Here is a 19,604-nt window from a genome sequence, read left to right on the forward strand (position 1 = left end):
TGAGTACAGTAAGAGAGGGACACCCGAGGTGTAAGGCAGTGCCTGCATGTCTGAATTCCAAATCCAGGCTGTTCCTCAGAGAATACCAGGAAATGACTTCACATTTTTCTAGACGATCAATATACGTCAAGTATCCCAGTAGGAGAACCTGGAGCCTGGACCACGCCCACAAATGCCAGTCAGGCCAAGTGGCGGCCGCCCATCACCGCTAAACCGGGTCATTGCCCCGCCCTCTGTCCCGCCCCTGGTTCTGCCCAGCCCGGCGCGGTCAGCCACTCGCATACCTTTGCGCCTGCGCAAACCAGACACGCTGCTGCATGCGGAAGTCGCGCATGCGTCTGTTGAGAGAGTTTTTTTCCCCTCTCCTCCCTCTCCTCTCCCTTTCTTTCTGCAGAGGCTTCTTGAGGACCTGCTTCCGGGTCGAAGGGTTTGCTTCCGGAGAGCGGGAAGGCTGAAACGCGGTGGCTAAACTGGAGCTGAGTTTGCAAGGTTCTCAGGGGAGAAGGCTGTAACCATGGACAGGTCAGTTCTGGTGGTGACTACTGAGCTCGGAGACTTGTCCCTCCCGCTTGTTGGAGGAACGAAATAGGTGAAACCCGACTTGCAGAGGAGGGCCCAGGTGCTGACCTTAGGACTCCTTTCCCGGTCCGGGAGACTGCAGCTGATGGAAGAAAGACCGCTTGGGTCGGGGAGCGATACGGATAATGATAGTCTGCTGCTTTCCCACGGCAGCCCGGCCGTCTGTGCGACTTTGGTGCGACATTTTCGCTTCTAGTATGGGCAGGGCAGGTGTTGGCCGGGCATTCGAGATGCTGAGTGACTTGCACGAAATCATAAAGCCAGTCAGTGACGGAACAGGGATCTTAGCCCAGATTTTCTGATTACAAGTTCTAGCATTAGATAGTTATTTAATGCCCTATGCTTGGCATTTGCGAAAAAAATGAGTTATTCAAAGTTCTTGGCCTTGGCCTCGGGGAAGGTGTAGTGGATGGGACAGCCGAGCAGTGCGAATTGATTGTTTTGTACTGCTCTGTGGGAAAAGAAATGAAGGAGCAATGAAATCTCCCTGTCATGGGAGTTGTCAGGAAGACCTCTCATAGAAAGTAACTTTCTTGTTGGTCTTTGAATAGTAACAGTAGCCTACATTGAGTACCTTAAATGCTTTAAACATATTATGAGCTAATTTAATCTTTCTGACAATCCTATGAGGATAGCTACTATGATCCTCTTTTCGTAGATAACATTGGAAGTAAAAGAGGTTAAGGAACTTGGTCAGTTCGGAAGCTAACAAATAGAACTAAGTTGCCAACCTGGATCCGGGTTTCTCTAGGCTCCAGGAGACCAGGAAGACTAATGAGGCAAATGTAGACCTCTGTAAAAGAAATAACATGTACAAAGGTGTAAAAATATTAAAGTGTAGCTAAGTAGTCACGTGCAGTATATGTTTATATGGGAGTGATGTTTGTGGCTGAATAGGAGGCAGAACTGGTTAAATTGGAGTTAGACTGTAAAAACCATGCTAGGAAATTTGGATTTGATTCTCTAGGCCGGAGACAGCTATCTGAAGATTTGAAGTGTGGAGAAAACGCGTATTAGTTTTTTGTCTTAACATACTGGTCTCTTAATTCAAAGAGTTAATTTTCTAGACTTTGGGCTGAGAATGACAGAGGCATTGTGACTACAATAGTGCTGGGACAGGAGACACCCTCAGTGTACTCTGGGGAAAAATAACTTGAAGGATCATTTCTCTCCAATTTACTAGAATTCTTTTTCACTTAGCCTTCCAATTCACCAGCTCAAGCAATATTACCTGTGGTTTGAAATATTTTGGAGACTACAGAAGATCCTTTTAAGAGAGAGTTCCTGTAATTTTAAGGACCTCCTGAGTCCAACGAGGAAAGATTTACCTTCATGAAGCAATTATCTAAAACAGTGTTATAAGGTAGATTTAGATTCCAAGTGTTAAAATAATTCCAAAGGAGAAAATAATAAGTGAATGCTAGAAAGTCAAAGAAGTTTTTGTGCAGGTAAAATCTGAGCAGGACTATGAGGGATAAGAAGGATTTGGAGCCAGAAGGGCATTGGCAACAAAAATATCAAAGACTTGGCTATTGGGTTGATCTACGCCATGACTGACTCAGGGTCCTTTAAAGCTCCAATCATGATGATTAATTTTCTTACAAATGCTACGTTCTCATTTCATTCACATGAGCTTGATTATGCTGTTTTAGGAGTGGCTTTGGAGAGATGTCATCCCCTGTGATCCGGGACGCGGAGGTGACTCGAACTGCACGCAAACAGAGTGCTCAAAAAAGAGTTTTAAGTATCCTTTGCATTTTAAGCATCCTCATAAAAATTGCAACATGTTTGGAATTAGGATTATAGAATTTTCTTTTTATAAGAGGTATTAAACACTAGCTATGATAATAAAATGCTGTGGAAATTAGTTTTTTTTTTTAACTCCCCAGATGTGTTATTTGGTAAATACAATACTGAAATTCAGTGAGATTCGTGTTTCCCTGAAAACAAAGATAATCCATTTTACTGTTAACTACCATATTGTGGTTGGCTTCTGCTGAGACTAGATTTTTTTTTTCTTAATTTGAAATCTGACTAAGAGCTCTTAGTCAGTGTGTAGTAACCTAAGACTGATAACTGAGAATTTAAAAGGGAGAGGGTGTTATTTACTCTTTACATAGAAAAAATGGTAGCTATAAAATTATTCTTGAAAAATGTTCATATATTTTGTGTAGTGTAAGTATGGTTCACTCTATCTTTAATGGTGTCTTTTCTACATGGAAAACTTTTCTTAACTTTTCCTGTAGTCCGGGCATCCCAAGATGAAACTTTTGCTAATACTACGCCAAGAAACCAGGTTATCCCCCGAACTCCCAGCTCATTTCGACCACCTTGTAAGATTTTTTTGTTTTGAAAGCATTTGTAATGATAATAATAATAGTAGTAACTAATACCTGTAATACACATAATAATTATAATATTTGCTTAGAGTAGCAGTAATTATGAACAAATAATAACAACTGCAGTTACTATTTGTTGAACTCTTATCATGTGTAAGGCACTGTATTTTATGTAAATACAGAATAACTATGACTTAGCTATCATTTTGCCAAAACTGAGAGGAGAATTAGAGAAGTCAATTAATGCAGATAACATAGCTAAGTATGTAAGTAATGGAACCAAAATTCAAACCATAATCTGCTTACTCCAAAACCCATGCCCTCTATACTATAATATACTTTATCAAATTAGACTATGACAAATTCATGGACTCGTTTATGTCTTTTTTTTTTTTCTCAGTTGTGTTATAATGAAAGCATCTCTGTGTGCAGTAAAATTTTTCCTCGTGGGCTCAGTAGTACCAAAACATATTGAGAAAAATTAAGTCAAATCTTCGTATCATGGAAGTATTAATATTGAAAGTATTTATTTGGTTAGAATCTAAGTGATTGAGAAGTGAAAAATATTCTTTATTGTTTGCTTGTTTTATTTTTATGATTGATGCTCATGCACTTTGAATTCTTTTTACTAACCTCTTGCTTGTAGTTACTCCCCCAAACAGAAGCTTCCTAAGGCAGCCAGATGTTTCCTGCATTCTTGGAACTGGAGGGAGGTCTCCCCGGCTTACACAGTCTTCAGGGTTCTTGGGAAATTTGTCAATGGTATGTAGAAAAATGGGGCTGAAATTTTCTTCCATTTTATAAAATTATGATATTTATTTAAAGGTTAGTATTGAAAGTATTTATATGATTAGAATCTAAGTAATTGAGTAATTTAAGTTAAAATCTTTTAATGAGAAGTGAAGTCTTTTTCATCATAAAAGTAACCAGGTTGTGTGGATTGAAATAATTTTAACCGTCTCCTGCTGTAGGTGGAAGATGTGACACCAGCAGCTGTTAGATGCAGGTAAAATGTGTTAATCTGACAGTTTCCTGCTCAGAATAAATGAAATCTGATTGGTTGCTGGTGGCTATAAAAGCTGAGTCCTGTTTTGAAGCATAGAAAAGAAGGAAGCCAAGAGTAATCAGTGAAGACTATTGTAAGGAAGAGAGCCAAAGCATTAAAGGAAAGAAAAGAGAAAATTTAGGGAGAAGTATATGAAACACTTTAGGAATCACTGTGGTACCAATAAATAGCAAAAGAAATGTCATGTAAACTGTGATACAGAATGACTTAATCTAGGTATTTAAAATATCCTGTAGAAAAAGAAGGAACTGTATCTCACTGAGAAGAGAACGGAAAAGTTTTGTTGGAGTAGGAGAGTATCATGGCCCATTTGCTTCCAAAAACAAGATAAAAATGGCTCTTTATTTGGCTCTCTGCTTATTAAAAAGGCACAGAGATTTTTACATACACTGAAATTGTCTAAATTATGTGTTTTCTGAGAAATGGTTTTGCATGTTAAACCTCTTCTTGTCTTAGAAGGTTAAATCAGTCTTTAAAATACATATATATAGTCTTAGAGATTTTTAGAGTGTTACTGTCTAACAGTGATTAAGTCATTGAACAGTTTTACTCTGCTTATGAAACTGGTTAATTTTTGGCAATGTTTATTCTTATTCTACTTAAAAACATGAGTGAATTGACTGCCTCTGGGTTTAAGCAAAGGAAAATGACTATTATTTACTGCTTCCAAACTACAAGATGAATAGTAAAATTGTTACTCTCTTAAAGGCCAGGATAGAGTAAATGTGCAGTGATTATTACAAAATGTTTGGAAATGACTTTGTAGTCAAAAGTATTTTCTTGGATTTGTTTTGCCAATTTTAATATCAGCTGTGGGAGGTGGTCTTGGGTACGTACGTTGCCCTGAAGGAAGTACAATTATTTGCTACGTTAATTTTACCATATGTCTACCTACCAAGATTTGATTATGGACCAAAGTATTTTTCTTAATGCAGAATGTCACTGCTGTGTAAGATTTTCAGTTTGATCTTTATGCTAATGATGATAAGTCACTTACAGGTACATTTTTATTGTTGCTCATACCTGGATTTTAAATAAAGGTGAATTTAAAAAAACTTTCTATTGATTTTTAAAATGTATCCAAAAATAGAATAGTAAAGTCACTCCTATGTGCTTTTTGTGCACTTTCAACAGTTATCAACATACGCCTGATCTTATTTCATCTATACCCACAAGCATTTCCCCCACATTACTTTACAGTTCCCAGATTTCATACCATTTTATCCATAAATACTTCAGTAGGTATCTCTGAGACATAAGGATGCTTTCTTTAACATAAACACAATATTGTTAACACATATAACCCCTCCCTACACACACATACACACACACACACACAGACACACAGACACACACAGACACACAGACACACAGAGTAATTCTTTCATCATTTCAAATAGCCATTTTATTTTTTTTTCTTTACAATACATATTTCATTAAGTGTTTTCATTTCCTCAGTTGTGTCAAATTTTTTAAGTTGGTTTCTTCAAATCAGGATCTAAACAAGCTCAACACATTGCATTTGCTCGGTGTTTCTCTAAAGTATTTTAATCTACAAGTTCCTCTGTCATCCTTTTTTTCATTATCATTTATCCATTGAAGAAACTGGTTTATTCATCCTGTTCTACTTCCCAAAGTTTAAAAAAATTGGTGTGAACTAGTCTTAGAGCAGTAGAACTTCCTTATTTTACTTATTAATAGCAACTTGAATATTACAAAATGCAACTTTATTGGCTTTTTTGTTTACAGTGTGGAGTAGTTCAGAGAAGAAAACAATCAAAAAAGCCATGATTTCCTTAACAAAATAGCTCTGTGGCTATCTTTTAAAAATGAGAAACACGTAAGGTTTTTAAAAATCTTAATAGTATTAGCCTTTATTCACTCAATGGTAATAACTCCATTGCTTTTCTGCATCTTCCCTTTTTTTTAAGGTAACTAACCTGGATGACACTAACTGGGCAGCTGCATTCTCGTCACAACGTGCAGGGCTCTTCACAAACACAGAGCCCCACAGTGTAACGGAGGACGTAACTCTCAGTGCCGTGATGTTACGTGAGGATGATCCTGGAGAAGCTGGTAAGATGGCCTTGAGCTGTGTTTGTGACACAGTAGCTTGCCATTTTACTGAGATCAAGGAAGTTATCTCCTATTCCTAAGCATCATTAAACAGTATTTTTGCTAAGCTAATTAGTGATGGTAATGGCTAAGCTATTTGAAGCAGTAGCTCTAGAACGTTGAGAACCTCACCTTAGTTCTCCGTTGGAGTAGCAGCTTGCCATTTTATCTTTCAGTGTGAATAGTAGCCTGTTAGGTTATTAGATAAGTCACTATGATTTTATTCTTTTCATATTTGTGCTGTGGAAAGAGCTGCTCTTTCTCTTTTGGTTGAAGTTTTGTCTGACACTGTTGACATGTTTTATTTTGGTCTGGATGCTAATGCTGTTTTTTTCCAAAGAGTGTTGTGACCATTCTAGCTTTAGGTTGATTATTACCATTCCCTTTTGGAAAAAAACATTTGCTTTTAGTGTGTCTGTACCTATACACTATGATATAGGTTCGTCATCATTCTATCCTAAGTTTACATATGTCAGTGCTAGTCAGTATGCTTACTACGGTGTGAACATTAACTCATTTCATGGCTATTAAATGGTTATAGTCATTATAGTTATAATAACTGTTCCCATTTTCATAGAAAGGAAACTGCTGCTCAAAAAGATTAAGTAACCTGCTTGAGTTCATCTGGCTAGGAAGTGATGGGCCCAGGATTTGAAACTAAGCAGTTCAATTCCAGAGCCCTTCTCTAAACATTGTGGTGACCACTGATTCTTTGTAGTGTACCAGTAAGAAGTACTCAGATTTTGAGGACTCCAAAATACTTTGTACTTAATTTATAAAATAAAAACATTTCATTTTTGGTATGAACAATGGCTGAGGCCTGAAATATATAGTACTGTAGCAGAGTGTATGCTTTTCCCCTGAGTAAAACATGTCGTTTTACTATCTGTCATAACTTTCTCAGCTATTTTGTACTTAAAATATAATTCAGATGTTTTAAAATTTGGCTCATGTTTTTATAGTAATTGTTGACAGACTAATGACCAATACATCTTTGGACTCTTTAAAGATTTATAGGTGACAAGAGAAAAAATAGATAAATTGGACTACATCAAAATTTAAAACTTCTCTGTGTCAAAAGATACAATCAATAAAGTGAAAAGGCAACCCATAGAGTGGGAGAATATATCTGCAAATCATATATCTGATACGGGGTTAATATCCAGAATGGAGAAAGAACTTCTACAACTCAACAATAACAGAAAACAAACAATCCAATTGAAAAAGGTCAAAGGACTTGAATAGATGTTTCTCCAAAGAAGATATAAATATAGCCAGCAGGCACATGAAAGGTTGCACAGCATCAGTGATCATTAAGGAAATGCAGATCAAAACCATAGTGAGATACCACCTCACACCCATTAGGATGGGTGCTATCAAAACAAAAACAAAAACAAAAAACCAAATAAGAAAATAACATGTTGGCAAGAATGTGGAGAAATTGGAGCTCTTGTACAGTGTTGGTACAGCACTATGATGAACAGTTTGATGTTCCTCAAAAAATTAAAAAATGGAATTATCATATAATTTAGCAATTCTACCTCTGGGTATATACCCAAAAGAATTGCAAACAGTATTTCAAAGAGATTTGTATACCCATGTTCATAGCCCCTTATTCATAATAGCCAAAAAGTCCATTGATGGATGAATGCATAAACAAAATGTGGTATATACTTACAGTGGGATATTATTCAGCCTTAAAAAGGAAAGAAATTCAGACACATGCTACAACATGAATGAACCTTGAAGACATTATGCTAAATGAAATACTAACATAAGGGATAAATACTGTGTGATTCCACTTGTATGAGGCACCAAGTAAAACTCAAAGGAGAATAATGGTTGCTAAGGTCTAGAGAAAGAGGGGAATGGAAATTATAGTTTTAGTTTAGTTTTTTTTTTTTTTTTAGATGAAATTGACATATAACATTCTTTAAGTTTTGGTGTACAACATACTGCCATACTGCTTTGATACATTTGCATATTGAAGTATGATTATTAGTGTTAGCGAACACCTCCATCATACCTTCACATCACATAATTACTGTTTCTTTTCTGTGGTGAGAACATTTAAGATCTAGTCTCTTAGCAACTGTGAACTATATCATACAGATTTTTTGGCTGTACTGAGTGCTGTGCATTACATTTCCAGAATTTACTCATCTTCTGACTGCAAGTTTGTACCCTTTAACCAGCATCTCTCATTTCCCCTACCCTCTAGCCCCTAGAAACTACCATTCTGCTCTCTGTTTCTATGAGTTTGGTTTTTTAGATTCCTCATAAAAGTGATATACAGTATTTGTGTCTATCAGATTTATCACACTTAATGCCTTCACGGTCTATCCATACTGTTGCAAATGGCAGGATCTCTTTCTTTCTCATGCCTGAATGGTACTCCATTGTGTATATACCATTTCTTTATCCATTCATCTGGTGAGGACACTTGGGTATTTACTCCTGTCTTTGCTATTGTGGATAATGCTGCAGTCAATGTGGGAGTACAGGTACCATTTTGATACCCTGTCTTCATTTCCTTTGAATATATATCCAGAAGTGATATTGGTGGATCGAATGGTAGTTCTGTTTTTTAATTTTTTGAGGAACCTCCATACTGATTTCCATAGTGGCTGAACCAATTTATATTCTTACCAACAGTGTATAAAGATTCCCTTTTCTCCACATCATCTCCAACACTTCTTATTTCTTCTCTTATTGATGATAGCCATTCTTTTTTTTTTTTCTTTTTCACTTTTTTCAAGTTGTTTTATTTACAGTGCCAACTTTTAAAAGTCACTAAAGTTAACTGGAGAATAACTAGGCAGAAATTGCTTTACAAAAAGAGGGAAAGCCCAAAATGCCACTTTCTATAGAGAACTCACAGTTCAATTTTATTCAGAGCAAAGAACAAAATAAACTTTTGATATACTAGAAGAAATTCAGCCATAGATTTGGAATCTGTACTCAAACTACACATGCGGTGAGGACAAAATTCTGCTGAAACAATTGATTTACTACTGCATTTGTCTACTGTTTTTCTAATATTAACGATTATAAACAGAGCAGTGCAGCTATTATTTGGAACAATCCTTACAGTGTTACAACATCAAGCACGAAAGTTCACTCTCCTCACACCACTCCTTGATGATAGCCATTCTTACTTCTTTTCTTTTTTTTTTCTAAATGGAGGTGCTGGGGATTGAACCCCGGACCTCGTGCATGCTAACATGCACTCTACCGCTGAGCTATTACTCTCTCCCCTCATGATAGCCATTCTTACAGGTGTGTGGTGACATTCATTGTGGTTTTGATTTATATTTCCCTGATGATTAGTGATGCTGAGCATGTTTTCATGTACCTGTTGGCCATTTGTATGTCTTTGGAGAAATGTCTGTTCAGTTCCTCTGCCCAGTTTTAAATCAGATTGTTTGTTTGTTATTGAGTTGTATGAGTTCTTTATATATTTTGGAGATTAACTTCTTAACAGATGTATGGTTTGTACATATTTTCTCTCATTCCATAGGTTTTGATTTCATTTTGTTGATTGTTTCTTTTGGTGTACAGAGCTTTTTAGTTTGATATAGTCCCACTTGTTGATTTTTGTTTTTGTAGCTTGTGCTTTTGGTGTTGTATCCAAAAATTGTTGCCAAGATCAGTGTCAAGGAGTTTTTTCCCTATATTTTTTTCTAGGAGTTTTATGATTTTCAGGTCTTGTTTAATCCATTTCAAGTTCATTTTTATGCATGGTTTAAGGTAGGGGTCCAATTTTGTTTTTCTTCATGGGTTTATCCAGTTTCCTCAGCACCATTTATTAAAGAGACTGTCCTTTCTCCATTCAGTGTTCTTGGCTCCCTTGTCAAATATTAGTTGACCATATATGTGAGAGTTTATTTCTGGACTCTCCATTCTGTTCCATTAGTTTATGTGTCTGTTTCTAAGCCAGTGAAGTGTGATGCCTCCAGCTTTGTTCTTATTTCTCAGGATTGCCTTGGCTATCCTGAGTCTTAGTTTTGTAAAATGAAAAGAGTTCTGTGGACGGATGGTGGGGATGGTAGCACAACATTGTGAAGGTACCTAATGCCACTGAACTATACACCTAAAAATGGTTAAGATGGTAAATTTTGTTATGTGTATTTTACCACAATTATAATTTTTTAAAAATACAGCAGTTTAAAAAAAAAAGAGGACTCGTAGCTATGTTTTTAAGTTTAAAAAAAACCAGAATTACCTAGAAGTATGTCATTTAACTTTCTATTTCTTTTTAATGTGTTCTAGCATCCGTGAGTATGTTTTCTGATTTTCTGCAGTCTTTTTTGAAGCACTCTTCAACTACAGTTTTTGACCTTGTAGAAGAGTATGAAAACATCTGTAGTAGTCAGGTAAGTTAATTTAATTCTATTGTTGGTCAAACTTCAGTACTCTTAGGTTTTTTTTTGAATAGCATCAGTTTGTAAATTTTCATACTGTATTTAAGGAAGATGTCTTAGGGGTGTAGTGGCAGGGGTGGCATGGTTAGCACGTCAGCCACAGCAGCTCTCCTTTTTACATGTTGAGAGTCCATATAAGATTTCTTTTGAGGACAAAAGGATTCTGCAACTTTGAAAAAGAAGATCTACAAATAATAAGTAAGTATATGAAAAGATCTTCAACATGGTACATCATTAGAGAATTGTAAATTAAAATAGGGAGATGCCACTAAAAACCTATTAGAATGACCACAATTTAAAACTCTAACAAAACCGATTGTTGGCAAGGGTATAGACCAGAAATTCTCATTCATTGCTGGTGGGAATGCAAAATGGTACAGCCACACTGGAAGACAGTTTCTCAGTTTCTTACAAAACTAAACATACTCTTACCATATAAACCAACATTCATACTCTGTGATATTTACCTAAAAGAGTTAAAAATTTAGGTCTACACAAAAGCCTGCACATAGATGTTTATGGCAGCTTTATTCATAATAGCCTAAATTTGGAAGCAACTCAGATGCCCTTTAGTAAGTGAATGGATTAGATTTTCATGAAACATCCAAAAATGATAAGAACTACTGTTCTAGAACAAGGAGGGATTTTGGTTAAGTTTTGGTTAGAAATGACAATACTTTGATACCAGTCTTCGGAAAATCTTTTTCTTGATTTTTCATATGGTATGAATTTTCAGATGTAATTTGAAGGTATCTTATTTTTAACTTTCATTGCTATTCTGTTGATTCGTGTTATGATTTTGTCAGATACAAGTTAGATTCATCTTATGTTCTGGGTTAATCTGCCGGGAGAAAAAAGTGTACTCAGGGCTGTTATTGTTGAATCTGAAATCTAGTGTATGTTAAACTTTACATATATATTCACATAAACACACCTTACTTCAAATTAAGGCCGTTTCTAGTGGAAGTATATTATGTTCAATTAAAAAAGAAAATATCTGGCAGGAAAATTTATAATATAAATGTATACATATATAAAATGTATATATGATTAGTTTTAGCACTGTGTACTTGAAGAATACAAAATTGTGACTCAAAATTATAGAAAACCTCTTTACATTTGTGTTTTTACTTCAGGTAAATATACTGAGTAAAATAGTGAGCCGAGCAACACCTGGACTTCAAAAATTTTCAAAAACAGCTAGTATGCTTTGGCTTCTTCAACAGGAGATGGTCACATGGAGGCTGCTGGCTTCTTTATATAGGTAATGTTGTACAGGACTCGTAAGAGAAATAAACATAAGGTAACAAACCAATTGGCGTATTAATTTAGAAGTTAGAGTAAGATGTGTTTGGAAATAGTTCTGCTATACTGAGATACTTGTCATTTCTAATGCCTTAGTTGTCGGACATGAGTTAGGAGGAAAGAGGGGAATCTAAAAACTGGTAGCTACTAAAAACTGGATATGTATAAAGAGTTAAGGAAAGTGCTAAAAATACTGGAATACTCAGTGAATAGATGAAGAGAAAGAAATGATGGATACACTTTATATAATGTATATAAGAGAAGATAACCAAATTTTTCTTCTCTCAGGTGCTCAGTGGTTTTGGCTCTCATTCTGTTGCTTTCTCATCCTAATGAGGAAAAATCTTGAGAGAAAATCGCATTCTTTCATTTTTGCCATGTGAAAACATTAAAAAGTTAGGGTGTGCATTACAGGTAGCCATTAAAGACTTTGCAATGTGTATTTTAGTAAATATCAATTTTGTTCAGATGTCAGTATTAGATTTAGAAGGCATTTACTATTTGTTTTTAAGCATGTTGGGCTAAGTTAATAGGAAACTCATTTGTTTACACTGGATGGAATGCAGATTTGTGCATGTATCTAGCTTAAAAGGTAATTTCATATTTCATGTGAAATAAGGCTTCTTCATTTTGTTACTTTCCCCCAGAGACAGAATACAGTCTGCATTAGAAGATGAAAATATGTTTGCAATTACTGTAAGTTTTATTTTAATTTTTTTCCTTTATAAATGCTTAAAATTTTAAATGTTTTTAGTAGTAGAATTTGATTTTTTACCCCATCTGAGTCTCTTCATTTTTAAAATTTTACAAGTGAAGGTGCAGTAAACGTATAATAATCAAATATTTATTTATACTGTAGACTACAAGGTAAAAGTCCTCTTCTGTCCCTCTTACCTTTCATTCTAACAATTTGGTATGTATCTTATAAGACATTTTTCTGTGCATCTCTATACATGTATATACACACACAAGTTTTGTTTTGTTTTAATGATCAGGTTGAGAATGTCACTGTAGTTAAACCTTGAAAAGATCAACCGAGGTGCTCTAGAGATCCCTTTCTTCAAACAAGGGGTCCCCTTGTTTGGCAATGATGGATTTGCCTAACGTTCCTCTCAATCAGACATTAGGCTTCTAGGAAATTTGAGGGCGATGTCCTTCAGGCCATTGAGCAGAAGTCTTTTTAAAATGCAACCTGGGTGAAGTGTTGCAGGATTCAGTGACTTGGCTCCTTGTAAAGGTATTAGTCAAGATGTTAAATTGTGCAGACTTCTTTGCTCTGGAATGCATTTTGTCTTCTAGAGACTTCAAACAGAGAGAAGATAGATCCTGAAGAGAATGAGTCTCCCAGCTCTGCCTCGTTCAATAAGTGGTCTTTCCATATTTTTCTTTTCCTCCCAGCAGACCCAGGGGAACTCAGCCACTTTGTTACCCTTCAAAACCCAGCACTTTATACAGTTGACCCTTGAACAACATGGGTTTGAACTGCATAGGTCCTCTTATATGCAAATTTTTTTTCACTAAATATATGCTACAGGACTACACGATCTGTAATTGGTTGAATCCTCAGTTGGTTGAATCCTCAGATGCAGAACCTCAGATTCAGAGGAACTGGTGATACCAAGAGCAGGCTGTATAGTTACATGTGGATTTTCAAGTGCAAGGAGGGTCGGTGCCCTAACCCTTGCATTGTTCAAGGGTTGGCTGTATTTCATTTCTTCTTTTAAAGGAAGATAATGCTCAAGCACCGTGACTCCACTCTGTCAAAAGTCAAACCTACTTTTGTCTTTGAGTGGATGGCACCATAGCCAGCTTTCCAAGGAACCTGAACATTCTCTAAGCCAGCACTTCTCAAACTTTACTGTGCATGTGAGTTACCTGGCGATCTTGTTAAAATGCAGATTCTGATTCAGTAGGCCTGGAGTGGGGCCTAAGATTCTGCATTTTTAACAAACTCCAGGTGCTACTGATACTGTTGGTCTGTCTACTACACTTCGAGTAGCAAGGGTCTAGACCTTGGTCTCTGTCTCATCTCAAAATTTAGTCCATCATCAGATCTTGTTGATTCTGTCTCTTCTGTTTCAACTTTGATCTCTCATCTCTGTTCCTGTTGCCACCATTTAAGTCAAAGCCTTCCTCATTTTTTGCAGGAATTATGGCATTAGTTTTCATCTAGTCTCCCTGGCTCTGTACACACACATAGTTTTGGGGGGTTTTTTTGTTTGTTTTTCTTTTTCACCATATAGTGTGATTTCATGTATAAATTATATTGAGAGTTTTTATTATTCATAAGTATTTCTTAGTTTTTTTCATGTCAATTCATATAAGTTTACCTTATTTTTTCATAGTATGCCGAAATATAAATGTACCATAATTTTTTTCAGATGTTCTTCTGGACATACTTAACTTGTTTTCACTGTTTTTGCTGTAGCAGTAATAATTCAATGAACATTCTTCTTCATACTCGCCTACATATTTGAGTATTTCCTACATTTCTAAAAGTGAAATTGTTGGGGAAGTTTCACAGAGATTGTCATGTTGCCCTACTAATGAAATGTACCAGTTTACACTCTTATTCTGTGAAAATGCTTACTCTGCTTTGTGTTTTATTTTTCCCTAAAACAACATCTGGGGAAATAGAACTTAAAAATTTCAAGTGTAGCCAAGAATTAAAATATCAAGTAAGAGCAGCTGTAAATTGATCTAGCAGTTTGTATTTTCTTTATAAAAATTTTTCAAAGGTGAATATTCAGATTTTACTAAATTTTTCAAAGGTGAATATTCAGATTATGGGGAATTAAATCTACTTATTTCGGATTCTCTTTTACCTTTCTGTCAAAATAATGTTCTATGAGCATCTTCTTTTCTTTCTTTCTTTCAAAAAAAAATTTTTTTTTAAATAGGCTCTTAATGCCAGTGAAAAAGCAGTTGTGGAAGCATTATTTCAGAGAGATTCACTTGTCCGACAAAGTCAGGTATGAGTAGAATTTTTACATTTTTTTCACAAACTTATGGAGAAAAGGCAAATGATGTAAAAGAAATGAAGTTTTTTGAGTTTAAAACTTTTTTCTTAATTTTTATCTTTTTGATCTTCTAATTCATAATTAAAAGTAATTAAGAACCTTATTCTTTGGTTTTCAAATAATAGCCCTATGATTTCCAGTAATAGCCTGCTAAAAGCTGTATTATTCCTATAAAAATTTTCATTCTCTTTTTGTAATATTTATATATCTTTTAAAAGTAAAAATAGGGATAGGAAAAATTGTTACTTGGCATTTTTGAATTAGAAACTTTTTTTAAAATTAATTGTAGGAATACTACTACTTCAAATAAAATACTTACAGATTTTACAGTTAATAATCTTTTCTCTCCCCCCACCCCTTTCCTAGCTGGTGGTAGATTGGTTAGAGAGCATTGCCAAAGACGAGATTGGAGATTTTTCTGATAATATTGAGTTTTATGCAAAATCAGTATATTGGTAAGTCACTTAACTTTTATTCTTTTTTTTTTTTGAACTGCCAACTATTTTATTTTAAAGGCAAAACCAAATTGTGCATATTAAACTCTATTATGCATGTGTTAGTGATATCTGGGGAGATGGTTGAAACATACCTCATTTTTTTGAATGGCTTCTCTTTAAAAATATGGAACGCTTCACGAATTTGCGTGTCATTCTTGCACAGGGGCCATGCTAATCTGCCCTGTATCGTTCCAATTTTAGTATATATGCTGCCGAAGCGAGCACACGAACCTTTCATTCTTGAAGTCACTTAATGTTGGTTTTGTTGATTCATCTCAAATATTTGTTCACTTCTTACTGAACTCAGACTGTGAGCAAAACAGATAAAAACCCTGCTTTTATGGAATTTATAATTGTATAGGAGAATTAGACAGCAAATAAATATATATCCCATTCAGCCTGAAGAGCTTTGAAAGAAAAAAAGAATCGGAGCTGATGGATAGAAGATAGTAACGGGTACTACTTTAAGTAGAAAAGGTGACCAGGGAAGGCCTGTCTAAGGAAGTAACGGGTAGTAAGAATGAAAGGCTTTTAAGAAATAAAGGAGGCAAGTCATGCAAAAATCTGAGGGACAAGCATTCTGGGCAAGAATAGAAACTGTGAAGACTGTAAGAAGGTAAAACATTTGCAGAGGGAGGCCTGAGCAAAGAAGAGAGTGATAGGAAGTGAGGCTGAAGAGAGCCAGCTGATATAGGACTTCTGCAGGCAGCCAGGGTATGGGTTTGGGACTTTATCCTAAATGTGACGGGAGACCTCAAGAATAAAAGAATGATATGGTCGGATTTGTGTTTTCAAAGAATCACTTTGCTCTGTTTTCTTAATAACCATGATTGGATCATCAAGAAGACACTTCTACCATGTTTCTAGTAGCTATTTGTGATTTTTTTTGTTTTAATTTCTTTTCCCTGCATCCTTCAATACTTCTAAGTTGTTATAGGACCTTGAAACCAGAAAGGACCCCTAGGATAAGGGACAATTTATTTCAAGACTTTAAAAAGTTCACATTGCCTTTAAATTCAGTAACATTACTTATGTACAAAATCTACAAGTCAATTTTTTTTCTCTGCATAAGTAGGAAATTAGTGCTACCAAATGTTTGTTAAAAATTAAATCTTGAGTAGTTGTGATTTTTCTGAGAGAGAGAAATTTTCATTTTCAGGAAAAAAAATGTTTTAAAGTTAAAATGTCCTGTTAATGTTTTTTGCAAGGTTTTTATCAGTTAGTCTCTCTCTCTCTCTTTTTATTTTAACCAATCAGTGGAAGAAAATAGAGAACCCCAAAACAGAGCCACCCTTATATGGTCATTTGATTTTCAACAAGGCATTAAAGCAATCCAGTGGGGAGAGGAATGTCTTTTCAACAAACCATACAGAAAACCTGCATATTCCTGTGAACAAAGATAAACCTCGGCATCTCCTCCACACCATACCCAACAGTTAATTCAAGATGGATCGTAGTCCCAAATGTAAAAGCTAGAACCATAAAGTTTTCAGAAGAAAATGTAAGAGGATATCTTTGTGGCTTGTAGCACAGGCGATTATTTCTTAGGTCACAGAAAGCAATAATCAGGGGAAAGAAATTTAAAACTTACCAAAATTTAAAACTTCTCATTAAAAGAAGTCATTGAAAAAATGAATTGACAGCAAGCCTCAGACTGGAAGAAACATAGAATCTGCAGTTCGTAAAGAACCACCACTCAGTAACAAAAAGGTAACCCAATGTAAAGAACAAAGATTTGAACAGACAGATGAATGGCCGATAAGCATGTAGAAGTGTTTAACATCATTAGTCATCTGAGCTAAAATGCCCTTTTATACTTAGCATTTTATATGTTTTTTTTTCCTGAGTTTGTACTCTCTTTTTCTTACTTTAACTTGATTTGATTTTTTAAATATGCCTGTTAAAATTACTCCTTTCAAAAAAGTTGTACTTATGTTTTCTTTCAGGGAAAATACTCTGCATACCTTGAAACAGCGGCAGCTATCCTCTTATATGGGAAGTGTCCGTCCTCTTGTCACCGAATTGGTAAGTGTTCTTTGAAATGAAAGTTGCCTTCAAAGTTGTGATTTTTTTCCCCTAAAGGCTGAGAATTTTTCTTTTGCTTCCTTGTCTCAAAAGATTGCATATGCTATTTAACTCTAAAAAGTACTAAGTTGTGTTTGAATTTGATGGCATATATTTGAACCCATCTGTGGCCTCTCGATTATAAGTTATAAAAGAAGATACAGAAAGTGTTCCTGATTTGCCAGCATTAAAACAAATTAATTTTGACCTTACAGCAAGATTTGACTCTTCAACTATAAGGTGGTAACCTGTGGAAGCTTTTGTATAGACAGCAGGGGAAAAAATAAAACTTTGTGAATTAGCTTGAGGTTAGAATGGTCATTTTAGGATATGAGTAATAGAGTAACAGTAGATTTGGAAAGAATAGGAGCCTATTGTAGAAATGAAGGGACAGAGCTTTGTGATAGATGGAGGCATGTGAATGTAATGTTTATAGTGAGTAGTGGGAGAAGTAAGTAACAACTGAAAAAATAGATAAAATTCCATTTGGTAACCAAGTGGGTTATGATGAAAATTATTTGGAAACTACTGGAAGAGCTTGTAATAAATTGTAGCAAAATTATCCTGTAGCAAGCAACTAAAAATCATTTACTCTTAACATGTGGAAAGTGGTGATTTCCTTTTGCCAGAAAGAGACCATGTTCCAAAACTGAATGTTTGTATCTGTCTGCAAGATGTTTGTGAAAGTAGCCAACTGACCTATTATGCATTCCATTTTCAGAATTGATATTCATATTACCATATAGTCAGTAACATTTGGGAAAAGAGTCACTTCCTTTCTTAAAATCACATTAAAATGTCTGAAATTCATCTTGTTGATCGTATGTGCTCTTTGCTGTAAAAGTGAGGACAGTATGTTATCCCAAATGTTTAAAAACACATTTCTTTCTATTCATGAAAGGTAGGTGGTAGGAATAACTTTTAAGGGGTGGAGGTATTTATTAGAAATCTGTTTTTAAAAAATTTTATTAGGCTTTGGTGTGTTTTATATAACATTAATCCCATACTGGGCTCTCTTCTCATAGGTTCTCAGAAAGAGCCGGCTGAGCACCTTCACAGAATACATTGTGATTCCTGTAGTTTCTCCTCTGTGCTCATTCTCCATCTAGGCCAAATTCTCTTTAGGATTAACTTAGCAATGTAGTTTCTACAACAGGGTAAAGCTCAAGTCATCTTGAATTATGAGTAGCATTTCTAGAGCTGCTGGGCTGGCTTAGTGGTGCTTCCATCTTGGAACACCTGTGACACTTTCATTCCCTTTGTTACTTAGCTAAATTAAATGACTTTATTTCAGTAAGTAAACTCAGGAGAGATTTATCATCTCTTGATTATTAAATTGTATGTGCGTATAAGGATTTATAGTTGATGATTTTGTTTGTTTATTTTTGTAGGATCCTGATGCTCCCATAAGACAGAAAATGCCCCTTGACGATCTGGATAGAGAAGATGAAGTCAGATTACTCAAATATCTTTTCACTCTAATTCGTGCTGGAATGACAGAAGAGGTAAATGATGTATATACCCTGCTTGTCCAATTTCAAAAAGTCATAGACTGTCAGGTGGAAGGGGTCTTTGTGACTACCTTGTATGTCTCCTCAATGCAGTAATCTCTTTCACAGAATTTCTGGATCTAATGCCTGTTTAAACTTTTCCAGCAAGAAAGAGCACATTGCTTCAGGAAGCAATGCACTTAAGTTTTGCACAACTCAGATAGAAAATTCTTTATAAGAAGGCAAATTTTGCCTTCCCATATTGTAGTGCATACCCTAGGCATAGCCCCATTATTTTCAGTTTGGATTTTTAAGAGTAGAGAGTAAGCCTGACCCTGGTTGCTCTTATAGGTGACACTATTCAGCCTTTGAGGACTATGATACCCTCAAACTTCCTTTTAACTTCACCTCTTTAAAATGTATCTTCCTTTATGACAGTTAAGATCTTGTACATAAAATGTTAAATATTTAATTAGATAGCTTACTGGATGGCTTGGTGGACTCCAGATGAGGCAGTCTGATGCATTGGAGATTCAAGCTTCAGATATTCTGTTGTACCTGTTTTATAGTACTCTTGGTGATGTTCCTTAGATAGAAATATACTAGTTCAAAGTGTTGTTTGTTACAAACCACTAGTATATGTTAAGTAATATAGTAGTAAGTCTTGGATTATTAAACATCATTCTTATTTTTTAATTAAGGAAA

General features: G+C 35.4%; 1 protein-coding gene and 1 non-coding gene across 2 annotated transcripts in view; one reads left to right on the forward strand and one right to left on the reverse strand.

Moving 5' to 3' along the window:
- Window positions 1-373: 373 nt before the first annotated feature.
- The window catches only part of NUP107 (nucleoporin 107), a 36,883-nt gene continuing 17,652 nt past the window's right edge, over window positions 374-19,604 (forward strand). The window contains exons 1-12 of the mRNA XM_006205844.3: window positions 374-522; window positions 2,232-2,323; window positions 2,826-2,912; window positions 3,565-3,680; window positions 5,916-6,060; window positions 10,372-10,475; window positions 11,660-11,787; window positions 12,476-12,524; window positions 14,729-14,800; window positions 15,215-15,303; window positions 17,292-17,370; window positions 18,801-18,914. Of these exons, the coding sequence (XP_006205906.1) occupies window positions 515-522; window positions 2,232-2,323; window positions 2,826-2,912; window positions 3,565-3,680; window positions 5,916-6,060; window positions 10,372-10,475; window positions 11,660-11,787; window positions 12,476-12,524; window positions 14,729-14,800; window positions 15,215-15,303; window positions 17,292-17,370; window positions 18,801-18,914 (1,083 nt within the window). The 5' untranslated portion in view covers window positions 374-514. The remainder of the gene's footprint in view (window positions 523-2,231; window positions 2,324-2,825; window positions 2,913-3,564; window positions 3,681-5,915; window positions 6,061-10,371; window positions 10,476-11,659; window positions 11,788-12,475; window positions 12,525-14,728; window positions 14,801-15,214; window positions 15,304-17,291; window positions 17,371-18,800; window positions 18,915-19,604) is intronic.
- On the reverse strand, window positions 15,464-15,570 carry LOC116282722 (U6 spliceosomal RNA). The gene has a single exon (XR_004192304.1). It is a non-coding gene; the product is annotated as a U6 spliceosomal RNA (small nuclear RNA).

This window comes from Vicugna pacos, chromosome 12 (genome assembly GCF_048564905.1).
Source record: "Vicugna pacos chromosome 12, VicPac4, whole genome shotgun sequence".
Classification (NCBI taxonomy): Eukaryota; Metazoa; Chordata; class Mammalia; order Artiodactyla; family Camelidae; genus Vicugna; species Vicugna pacos.